Source organism: Corvus cornix, chromosome 1A (genome assembly GCF_000738735.6).
Source record: "Corvus cornix cornix isolate S_Up_H32 chromosome 1A, ASM73873v5, whole genome shotgun sequence".
In the NCBI taxonomy this organism is placed as follows: Eukaryota; Metazoa; Chordata; class Aves; order Passeriformes; family Corvidae; genus Corvus; species Corvus cornix.
This window is the reverse complement of record NC_047057.1, coordinates 30,834,110-30,846,485: the sequence shown is the minus strand read 5'-3', so window position 1 is coordinate 30,846,485 and position 12,376 is coordinate 30,834,110. Positions and strand designations below refer to the sequence as shown.

The following is a 12,376-nucleotide window of genomic DNA, read 5'->3' as shown; positions in this document are numbered from 1 at the left end:
TAGTACATTCTTCATTTCTTGGAGAAAAAAAAAATTACTTTTTACTGTTCGAAGATAGGTGGATTGCTTTTGTGCCAGGTGCAAAGATGAGTACTAGTGCCCTCATTCCATGGCAACAAGCAAAAGTTCTGAGTATTGTTTCCATTCTAATGACATTGCTTATCAACAGTGTACCAGTTCTATCCTATTCATCCTAAAAATCTGCCTGAACCAGTGATCTTGACACATGAGAGGAAAACTAATACTGCCTTTTTGGTCTATCACAGTTGTAGTTTTGGATCTAGGGTAAAAATCCAGAAATAGATTGAAACTAAATAATGTAAGTATGATAGCCTTGTATAGAAGTCCTGCTTGGTTAACTACCAACTACTATTTGCATAGAGGTTTCACTTTAAAATTCTTCTGAAAATGTTAACTACTTTTAATGTTACTAGTGCTTTGTAAGGAGACAGTGATTTGCAAATTCAGCGATGTTATTTAAAATTTTGTTTAAGGATATGCAGTTTAGATAAGAAACCCATGCTACTTTTACTTGCAGAATTTTTAAAAATACATAATTGTAGACACCATCCAACATCATCAGTACACCGTATCCTTGAGTACTGTGGAAAATGGAAGGTAGCAGCGACTATGAAGAGATGGAACAGCTTTGAGTATTAAAGTACCCTGCTTTTCCAGCTAGAATTTTTTGTTCTTATCAAAACATACGTGTAGAGCTAATATTAAAACCCCCATGTTTCTCATTACCCACATCCAGGATATGTAATGTAGTAATCCACTTGCAGTTAGTAGGGATGAGAAAAGCTGTACATGCCCAAGTCTTCAGTGGGTATAATGAAATTCTAACATTAGAGTAGTTTTCAACAATTGAGTGTTTTAAATAAACTTGTAATTTTACATTTTATTGAATAGGAGATATTTTATTTAAAGGCACTCGTGTATATGGTGTAGGTGATTTAAATTATGTTGTAAGGACTGATCATGTTAGTCTAGAACACAAACAAAATATTTGTTCTTAGTAAAGCCAGAGACGAAAATGCAAAAGTCGTGGTGTGGAAGTTAAAGGGAGTATGGATGGTTCACAGTTCAGGAATGTTTTTCAAGTCTTACATTAATGTGTGCCTTATATTAGGTTCCTGCTTCACTTTTTTTTTAGAATGCGAAATCTTCTGTTTATAAGAGGCATAATGAAAATGTAAGATAGTAGAGGTTTTTCTCTGCTCTGCTGGGGGAACCCTCCAACTCTGTCCAGGAAGCATTTAAGGCAGTGACCATTCACTTTTGAATTCTGAGATAGCTAAAAGTGCTGCCAAAATTCAGGCAGTTTTTTGAAATGTTTCCACGTGTTTGTTAGATGATGAACAGAATCCACAAGCCACTTTTCTGAAGGTTTTCTACAGCCTTTGGTTTGTAATGTCTTTCTGTCAATATGTGCTGAATATAAATTCACTGACGTTGAATACATGTCTTGTATCCTGGATGTTTAAAATGAACAAAAAGTATTAGCAGAGAAGGTCAGAAGATAAAAACAGGACAAAAAAACTGTCAAGTAGCCAGTCCTAGGTGACTGCACAGGTCACAAGTTTTTCTAGTACAAAAAACTGTTTCAACCTTATGTGTAGCTTTCTGATCAGCCACCACAAAATTAGTGTGATTACTTATCTTTTTGCACAAACATAGTTACAGCAGAAAAGTGGCAATTAATCCTTTCTAGTACTGAGAAGGGATTTTTTTTTTTTTAGTATTGTGTGTCCCTTTCTGTTTAAAATGTGGAAAAGTGTATTTATGTATGTTGTGTGATAATGGGCATCCCAGATCAGGGTTCAGATAGTCATACTGAGAAATAAAATCCAACTAATTGAAGCAAACATGCAAAATAAATTACGTATTTGTCCCAGCTGACAGTTTGTAAATAAGAGTGATAGTTTGCACTTCGTGGCAGTAACTTAAACCCCTGTGAAGGGCCTTCAGTAAAGACAGAAGGGTTTTTTTTTTTCGTAATCCATGTGTTCAAGATTGTTTGGAATAGGGGTAGGTATGAGAAATTTGCCTCCTTGTCATCTCACAGGGGTCTGGGAGTGAAATCTGTGTGTAAAATCCAGGAGAACACTGTCTCGGTATGCATTTAGAAAGATGTTTAGATGAAACTCCTGAAAATGAAAGCTTACATTCAGTAGGAGTGGATGGCTTTCCCTCCTGTGCTTGCCAGAGAAAGTGGTATTGTTTGTTTATAAAGCTAGCATGCTAAACTGAAGTCTGGATCCCAGTATTAAGAAAACGCTGGTCAAATATTTTACATCCTTGTCATCTCTTCAGCTACCACTTTATTATGGGAAGGATTAAGATTTGGATGCTGCCTGGAAGAGTTTGTTTTGAAGAAGGAGTGAAAGAAAGGATAGAGGAAGGCCAGACTGGGCTTCAGGCATAGGCTACTTGGAGAATGTCCCAAAAATGAGAGTGGTGGTAAACCATGTGTGACTTGGTCTGAAGTTGTGAGCAAAAAGCTAGAGCGAGGAACTTACTGGAATTAGTTCTTGCAGTCTTTCACATTTGGTGTGGAGACTTAAGAGGAAATAAATGAAAGAATCTGAAAAGGAACCTGACTTACTCAGACTTGCAGACATGGAAACTCAGTTTTTATGGCAGCAATTTAGGCTGAATGATGGGAAAGAGAAGTATGTAGAAACCCAGAGTTTCTTGTAGCAAAAATATAAAGAGTGAGAGCCTAGATTAATGCTTTTGCAGTGAGAGTGGAAAAGAATGCAAACTTTGATCTATTTGCAGTGGATAAATCTGTCATGATTTTCTGATCACAGTGGTAAAGGAAAAGGTGAATTAAAAAAAGTAGTAATGGACTACAAAAACAGAGAACACTGTTCTGATGTGACAGAATGGAAGAGTGGTAGGAATTTTACAGAGGAGTAGGGCATACCATATGGAAGAGAAGTGAGAATGAAATTAAGAGGTCAGGCAAAAGCGTTTGGATTATGTTTTAGAGAATTGGTGGTGGTGGTTGCAGTAGAACAGTGAAATCACTGGGGCCTTCAGTGAAAGAAGTGGATGGGAGAACATTCCTCACCTTGTATTGAAGTTAGGGATACATCTAAAAGGGTGTGCAGTCTAAACTGGCTGGACTTTGGTCTGCACCCTCTAAAAGGAGCGGCTGCTGTGTAACAATAAAGGATAGGTGTTTTTACCTAGGAACTCTATACATTAGATTAGAAAAATGATTTATAGTACTGGAGGGCACTATGGTGGGTTTAATCTAAGTCATATTTAAAGTTTTCCAAGATTTTAGCATTAACTGTCACAGAGCACACCAAGTCTGCACTGGGCTATTATTCCTGCAGTCAGCTCTTGCCAAAATAGTTATGCCTGCATTGCTTTTGTTTACAGTTGTTAAAATAAAGGGATGAACTTACACATTCACTTGTCTATCACATGCTAAGTAACTTGTGATTATTTTGGAAAAGCCAGAAAACTGAATTGGAAACAGACATCAGGGTATTAAGAAGTGAGTTTGGAAGGAAAGCTTAATTAGTTGCATATTGGTACTGTGACTGGAATGAGAAGAGAATTGTTATGGAAGTATCATGTGTTTGAAAGTTTGGATTTGCCTCTTTCTTTTTGATGATGAAGACATATCTGATCACTGAGTTGTTTCAGTCTGTATCTTTCTCTTCCCCCTTTGCCAGTTTATGTTTGATTTGGGAATCAATAAAGCTTTGGTTTCAAGTTTTGGACAGGGTATCAGTAGCCTACAGAGTTCTGAGTTTTCATTTTCTATTTGATGCCTGTATACCATAAAAAACACAAAATATAAAAGCAGAGTCTTCCTGACATCTGGCTTGAAAGAGGAATGAAGGCATGGATCATGGAATGAAGGAGACCTTCAAAAGAAAGAACAGCTGCTTGCCGCAAGGAACACAAGAAGCTTGTGTGTTAAAGAGTCATCAGACTTGTAAACCTACCAGTAGAACTGGAAGTGAGCCAGAATCTGGGCTCCATTTCTGCTAACTTTGTCTTGGAGACAAACAGTTTCACTTGTAATATTTCTGTGACTAACACTTGCAAATATTTTAAAAAACCCCCAGACTTCCTTAATTCAGTCCAGTTGGGTGTCTTAATGGTGAGAAGAGCATGTAGTCCCATTCACATCAGAGACTGCTTTTTTTTTTCAGGGTAGTGTTCAGCTTAAAACCACAATTTCAGTATTTTAAATGATGTAATTGTTCATTGCAATATGTTTCAGTAGTCAAATGAGTAGAAATTGAAGAAAAAAAGGACATTTTTGATCTTCTGGAAGTAGTAGTTACTGAGGCTCTTCTGATAAGTATTCCTTAAAGTTGTCTAGCTTTATCCTAAAAGCCACAAGGTATGTATCTTCCAGCACTTCCAATTACAGTCTTGATCCTTTGTATATAGTATAATGTGTTTTTTCTTTTTGCTTCAGTTTTCTTCCACATAGCATGTTTACATCATTGTTCCCAAAGGAGTTTGGGAGGGGAGGAGGGGGAGTGCAAGAAAGAATATGCCAGCTATATGAATATGATGCCAGCTGGTGAGTGACAGCAAGAACAGGTGAAAAACCCAGAAAAATTTAAAAGGAGGCTGTGAGTTGTAGTGGCACGCAGTGGAGACCACCCAGAACATGCCCAGATGTGGACAGTCATGTTGGTTTTGCAAGGACTCTGATATGGCTGCCTCCAAGAGAGCTCTAATCTGGAATCCGTGCAAACACAAGATGGTCAGACCAGGCATCCATCAATTTCCATGTCTCAGCCTCAGCACTGGTTAGAAAGGTACATCTAGTCCTAGCAAAATGTGGTTTTTTTCTCTTCATGTATCCACTTATTTTCCATCAGGAGATTCCACTATGGTTTAATTTGCCTGTTTGTGATTCAGATTATTCTGCCTCTCAGGGCTTAGTTGAGGAACAGGAGGTACTGTATTAGTTCACATACACACATATCTTAAGATAGTTACTTTACATCTGACAGGTACGCAGAACAGGCTGCATGGACTGTTCTCCAAAATTGTCTTTTACTTTTTTTTTTTTACTTGGCTTTTACTTGTTTTTTTTTTTTTACTTTACTTTTACTTGTTTTTTACCAGGTTGCTCCACCTCCAGGCTCCTACACATACTCCTTGTCAGGATAGTAGGGTGAGATCCAACTAAGAAGTTTTCAAAACACTGCTGATCAGGATATAGCTGGAAGAAAAAGTTATGCTGAAAGTGCAGGAGTCTTTTTTTTTTTTGTGCTGAGCTTTCAAAGAGAAACAAAAGATAGGAATTCAGGTTTTAATCTGTTCTTGCCTTGGATTTTCCATGTTACAGTGTGCTTGATGAGTTCCAACTCATCAGGACCATGAAGCTTACATGGATATTTTTCTTCGGTAGAAAACATTTCATACTGACAATCTTTATCAAGAGACAGTATGACTATCTCAGATCTTTAAAAACTGGTGTGGGGGCAATGTTTGAGCACTTAAGAGCTTTTACATCTGAAAGGTGTTAATTAGACCCTCAGCAAAATGGATGCAGAAGTTTCTGTGCTGCTTTGTATTTCCCCAGAGTAAGGAAAGTACAAGTCAGTATGTCAGATGTATGGTAGCTGTTTACATGGAATGAAGCTTAAGATCAGGATTGATCGGGCTGTTACAGGATTTCTGGCCTACCTGGTGTGTTTAAAGTCATGAATGTTGAGAGGGAAGGCTAAGGTTTCTCATACACATAATGAAAAACTGGTATTCTCTGTTAAGCTGGTATTCACACAGGCTTATGTAAAAGTAATTAAATCAGGCTGTATGCATTCATGGTCATTGGTTTGTGGGGTTTTTTGCTGCAAGTCAGGGTGTAGGCACTCAAATTGCAAAAGGCATGTTCAAATTCACGTAGATATTTTTGGTGGTTTTATCTGCATTCCTTGGTGTTCCTGCTGCTTTAGCTGTAACAGGAGAAGTTGTAAGGAAGCTGCAGCATGTTGCTGTTCCTTCCACATGAAGAAATTGTTATCAAATTGCTGCAGATTTGTTTCTGGGAGAGCTTGATGTGCTGGTTTTCTTGTTGCATGGGATCTCTATTTCTCTCATCTCCCCTTGAAGGTTTGTGAAAGTAAACCAATGGGGTGTATGCAGCTCCTTTTGTCTGTAACAGCATCTCACAGGAAAGGTTTTCTTTTGGGTTTTCTTACCCCCACCCTCCTCTCAGTGAAAAAACTTTCATGTCATTGTACCCACACACATACTGTTTGGTTCTGTCTTGACAATTAAGATAGGCTTGTGTTTTCAAGCATGTCCTTCTTGACTAATTTTGATGGTGATTTGGCAGTTATGAGAAAGATGATACATTGTTTTTTTCAATTTGCTTAAGTGATGAAGAAATACCAAATTAGAGTTGAACTTTCTCATTTTAAATAAAGTTGGGTCTTAAACTGTTTGGATATCTTCAGTGCTGAGTAATCTTCCAGGTGTGAATTACTACGCTTACATTCTTTCGAAAAGAAACTGGACTAGGGTGTTGGAGCAATAGGGAGTGAACCGTTCAGCTGTTCCGCAGCTGAGTAACTGCTACAAACAAGATTAAGCAGGAAGGTGCAGTGAGGGCTGGTTTTTGATTGTGAGATGGACTAGGACTGCAATGTGTAGTGTAGTTTCAGTGAGCAAAAGAAGTTGTTCATCACTCCTCAATATGGCCTTACCATCTCCAAAAAAAGAAAAATGTTCCTGAAACAAACAAGCTCTGGGTTTTTTGTTTGTTTGGGGTTTGTTGTTGTTGTTGTTGTTGTAACCTGGTCTGTGTCAGGTAATTTGCCAGCTGGTTTAAGTGCTACTCTGAAGACTGTGTAAGAGTTTTATTTGGTTCCATTAGGTCCAACTAAACTTTGTAATACAGGGGCTATTATCCTGCCAGTTGTGAGGAATTTCTGTTTTATGGAGCAGTGCTGACACAAAGACAGTACTGTGCAAGCCGTCTTATAACTGAACACTTTCACACTGCAATTTAGGAGGCGTGCAGTTCAGGAAATTGCTGGCTTGTGCTGGAGCACACTTTTACTGCAAGGAAAATTTTATTCGTCACTCAAGTAATTGGCAGTTTTAATACCTTGTTAGTAATTACCTTATAAACAAAGTAATGCATAAATGCAAGGCTCTATGACCTGTTATCTAACTCACATTATTATTTGGCTGGTGGAACTGATGCATGGTGGTGGTGTTTGTTGTTGTTTTTTATTAAAGTAATTTGTTTCCATTTGTTATAAATACTTTTAGCTAAGAGTTAAAAAATGCAGTGTACCTCTACCAGACAGCCTAAGGAATGAAACATGATACAAGCTCAGCGTTGGAGAGGCTGCAGGATCACTTACCCATTCCCACACGTGGTCAGAAAGCCCATTAATCTCACTTCTGGTTCAGTTTGTGAGTTGGGACATTTTTGTCTAGAGCAGTAGTTCCCCCACATCCCTTGAATACATGAGGGTTGTCCATGCTACCCTAATGTTTGGCTTACTGTTTGATCCAGAGCAAGTACTTCCAGTAAAGGTAAACACCTTCCAGAATTAATATTCTTGTTGATAGTTTTACTAAAATTGCATTTGCCTCCAATCTCTAGGATCTGGGGAAAGCTCCTAAATTTTGGTAATTCATTAGACAAGGTACAGAATGTACCACAGCTAGAACTGACTTGAACTTACCAAGGTAACAAGAATAATTTCAGGTCACATTTAATTGGTCATGATCTGCTTTCACCTATGTACTGGTAGCCCCAAACGAATAACCCTATTAATGTTGCTGATGTTCATGTATGATTCTGTACATTTTGCTGCTGAGATGGGAAAAATTTGTAGGTTGCTGGGTATGAACATGAAATAGGGTCTCTGGAAAAAGTTCATGTCCTTGAAAGTGAAAAAAGAGGTGTTCCTTATAGCAGACTATGATACCCACGTCTTCAGATTGTTGCATGTGTTTTGTTGTGGAATTGGGTGTGATGCTGAGCTGAAGTTTGACCAGACATGAAGTCCAAAACTCCTGTAATGACCTCTAATATGCAGAATTTTTGTTCTTTGCCAACTCAGTAGAAGAATCTGTAGGTTGAAATACTAGGTCTAATTCCACAATTAAGAGAATGTTTTTCAGAGGGGGTGCACTGTCATCCATGTTTTATAATCCAGCTCTATTTTTTTTCCTGGAAACTCAGTTGGACTTTCATGCCAAGGGAGTTTTCAAAAAAACCCAAAACACTGTATTTAGCTGCTATGATATTAATTTGCTTAAAATAGGAAACAGCTCTAACCTTATTTCATTGCAATACTGTGACATACTGTTCCGTGCAAGTACCAGATATTTCTGCTGTTCAGAAACAGATGATTATAGAGTTTTACATCTCTTTTTAACAGTCATGAAGGGCAGTAATTTTATCATATTGCATTTTTTTCATAGTTTCCTGGGATTATATTTTAAGAAATACTAATGAACGTTTATTTAAACTATTCCAATTTGTGATTTTGGAAATTTTTAATGTTATGCATAAAGAACATACTTTATTGGTTTTCTGTAACTCAAAGTTATTTTCAAGTAGGGGAATTAGGAACTAACTTTTGCCAGAGTTGTGTAGTTAAGATGTGCTTACTCTGGAAATGACAGTCTTTTCCCTACTGCCCTTAAATTTCAGGACCAGTAACAAGATCGCCAGCATTTTGTCTGAACATCTGAAGCCATTTCAGAGTCTGGAAACTTTGGACTTGAGCAACAACAATATATCTGAGCTAAAAATGTCATCATTTCCACCATTACAGCTCAAGTATCTGTAAGTAAAAATTAATTTTTTTTTTCCTTCTTTCAGGTTACTTTGAAAAATCTTCTTTGATAATTTAGATTCGCAGCTGTTTATTAAGGTACTAAATCTTCTTTTAGTTAGAATGACATTAAATATTCCTACTTTCACCTGTCTAGTTTAAGATAAGCTGCTAACTTGAATACATGAGTTGTTACAATGAGATGTTTTAATTCATTAAAAAAGGCTAAGGCCATTATTTTGAGATGAAACAAACAGACGTGTCTCTTGAGAGAAATAATTATGCAATAAAATGAATTTAAGTTCCCCATGGATAGGCTAGTTTGTAGTTATACGGAGTTTGATAGACTTCTTGTGAATACACTTCAGTTCTTGTTCAGGAATATTGCAATGCCAGATATACTCACTGATAAAACAGTAACAGGATTGCCACATTATCTTCTTCCATTATCGCACTCTGGCAGAATAGAGTAAAACGGTGGGGGTGAAATACTATTTGACTATAGAATTAGCTGTCAAGAGCTCTAATTAATATAAAATTCCATTTATAGATGAGTAAGCACCACAAGAGCTTTGTATTTCACTACTTGTTGTTAAGAATTTATTAAATAGCTGTAAATTTGACCTTCTAGACATTGTTTCAACAGGTATATTAACAGTAACCGAATAACCTCTATGGAGCCTGGTACCTTTGACAATTTGTCTACCACACTTCAAGTACTGAAACTGAACAGGAACAAAATTTCAGCAATTCCTCAAAAGATGTTTAAACTGTCCCATCTGCAGCACCTGTAAGTGTAACCTACAATTGACTAATTGTTTTCAGGTTTTCCAAAGCACTGGCAGTGCTTGAACTTTAGCCTTTAATTTAACCAGAGGCAGAGTGAGACAGACAGAGAAAACATATTACTACAACCCTTACTAACTGCAGCATTGTACTGAACAAAACTAGTCTTATATGTTGGTGAGATGTGAACAGTCTTTGTGTTTAAAATTGTGTTCGCCTTTTAAAAGTTTAAAAAGAAAAAAAGGCTGGAAAAGGGGTAGTAGCAATATTTCTGTAAAAAAGCGTCAGGAAAATAGTAAGTAAAGTAAACCTATATAGTTCACTGCAGCAGTCATTTACTTACTTTGTGCTTTCACAGTGAAGTGAAGGAAATTAATTTGCTTTCACATGGCATGACAATAAGCAATATGCTTGAATTAATGGACCTTCAGCTTTACCGATGGAGTGCTGTCCATAAAGGTTTTACTGAATAAATAATAAAGTTATATGAAAGAGACTGTGGGATTTTTTTGTTGTTGTTGGAAAGCTTAGAAAGTGCAGAAAATGGACAAGAGAATGGATTGCACTTTGTCAAATCCTGGATAATTATTTTCCATATCAGATAGTCAGGAGTTAAAAATGACAGAGTCATTTTTAACCTTGAAAGTGATAGGTTATAAGAACACCAAAATGTTAGGGTTCTTGACACTTCTGGAAACAGTGATTGTGTTTCTTCTGTATACAAATGCAGGAAGGGTTTAATCAGGCCTCAGTAGAAGAGTATGAGAACAGTCCTGCAGAGCTCGGGATTTGTTAATGATCTTGGTAGACTTTCTGATCTTAAATTCACCTTAAATTTTGGATGTTGGTTATATTCTTGCCTAAAAATGTTCCCTTTGTTCATAGTTGGTATGCTGACTGAGTTATGTTAGGTAGTTCATTTGCAAGAAAGGCAAAAAATTTGTGTTACCACCTGAAAGTATTCAGAGAGGAGTGGGGAAGAACTAAAGCCTGTTCTTATTGAATGTTCTTCACTTTTTATTCATATTTAAACACACGATGAGAAGTAGGGTTCTCCCTCAGGTCTGTTATCAGGTAGGTTTTGTGTCAGACTGCCGTAGAGGAAAGGTGAGTTCTTTCGGGACTGACACCCTGAAAAATAATGATGGTATAACTATGGGGAAAGGATTATTTAGACCTTTACTTTGCATGGGGCAGTAAGTTTTGGAAGGAGAGGATTCCTCTTAGTTTGGTAGATCTAAGACTTCCTTGAGGGGGCAGATGATCACTCATCTTTTGGTAGTATTGTCTAATCCTGTCACTGCATCTTGCCCTCCAGCTAGTTATGCCCTCCAGCTCCCTCACTGGATACACATTGCTCCCGGTTTCTGACTGCAGAGGGTGAGTGTAGTGGCAGAAGGGTGTGTGCCAGGACCACTTGAGAAAAGAGGGAAGGCACTATGTGTAACTGGTTGTGGAGGAGGGAGAGATACATGTAATGAGTGCTTGGCTACAGGTACAGGAAGAGGTCACCCAGCATACTCAATTTTGTCTAGTTATCACAGCTAAAATTTTAATTTTTTCTTGACTGATTATTGATTGCAATTACAGTCCAACGTTAACAGCTCTACTGCTGGATAAACACCAGGAACTTGCTTTCAGTTTTGAATTAGCGAACAGGATTAACCATGACATTCTAGGTCTGCAGGGATTCTTTAAGACTGAAAGTCAAGGAACTACCAAGTACTTGTCCTCAGTATCAGAAAGGCACAAAGGTATTAACATGGTTGAACATAATGTGTTAAAATAAAATGTTTGATTTTTATTACTTTTTGTCTCTGTTTTATGTGCAAGAAAAGTGTTTAAATAGTTTTTTCCAGAGAGGGAAGAAAGGTTGTTGGCACATAGGTAAAATTACTGTGCTGTAACTGTAAATTTTATTGATGCAGGGAGCTGAATCGCAACAAAATCAAAAAAATAGATGGACTTACTTTCCAAGGACTTCCTGCTTTGAAATCATTAAAACTGCAGAGAAATGGGGTTATGAGGCTCATGGATGGTGCTTTCTGGGGTTTGACCAACATGGAAGTCTTGTAAGTATCAAACTTGCTGGTAGGTTCTGCTGATAACATATTAAGTAGATTTGCACAAAATTAATAGAATTGCTTGGTAAAATTTTAAGGCGTTTTTGAATTAAAATGTTGTGGTGTGGTCTGAAAAGCAGCAAGCAGTCATTAGTGAATGTGTAGAGCAGCACATTTTAAATGCATACAGTTCTAAATTTAAATAGAGGCTCCAGCTAGCTAGCAGTATTGTGAGATGTGTGTTGTCCAGATGTGGACCTGTGGCATAGCAATGCATGCTGCTGAGTTTCTGAACCTTATGTCTTTTTCTGTTTGAATGTGTTTGTAGGCAGCTGGACCATAACAACTTAACAGAGGTAACCAAAGGCTGGCTTTATGGCTTACTGATGCTGCATCAACTCCATCTCAGCCAAAATGCCATCAGCAGGATCAGCCCTGATGCCTGGGAGTTTTGCCAAAAACTCAGTGAGCTGTGAGTACCTTTATTCTCTTCCAGTTTCAAAAGCCGGGCACATGCCAAAACATGAGTTTCTTACCACTGATTTGTGAATTTTTCATAGCAAAGTTTCCAAGGTGACAACAACTTTACTGTATTAGACAGTTATGTCTTGTTGAAAGAAGCTGAAGTTAACTGTGATGGCTTTATTTCACTGTAGCAGTTGTACTAAAGCTGTAACACAGTCATTTTCCAATGAAGGAAATTATTTCTGCAGTAATTTGTGAATTGTTCGA

General features: G+C 37.5%; 1 protein-coding gene across 1 annotated transcript in view; it reads left to right on the top strand.

The window, feature by feature from the left end:
- Nucleotides 1-12,376, top strand: part of LRIG3 (leucine rich repeats and immunoglobulin like domains 3) — a 43,162-nt gene that overhangs the window by 12,064 nt on the left and 18,722 nt on the right. The window contains 4 exon segments of the mRNA XM_039570847.1: nt 8,672-8,806; nt 9,442-9,585; nt 11,510-11,653; nt 11,973-12,116. Of these exon segments, the coding sequence (XP_039426781.1) occupies nt 8,672-8,806; nt 9,442-9,585; nt 11,510-11,653; nt 11,973-12,116 (567 nt within the window).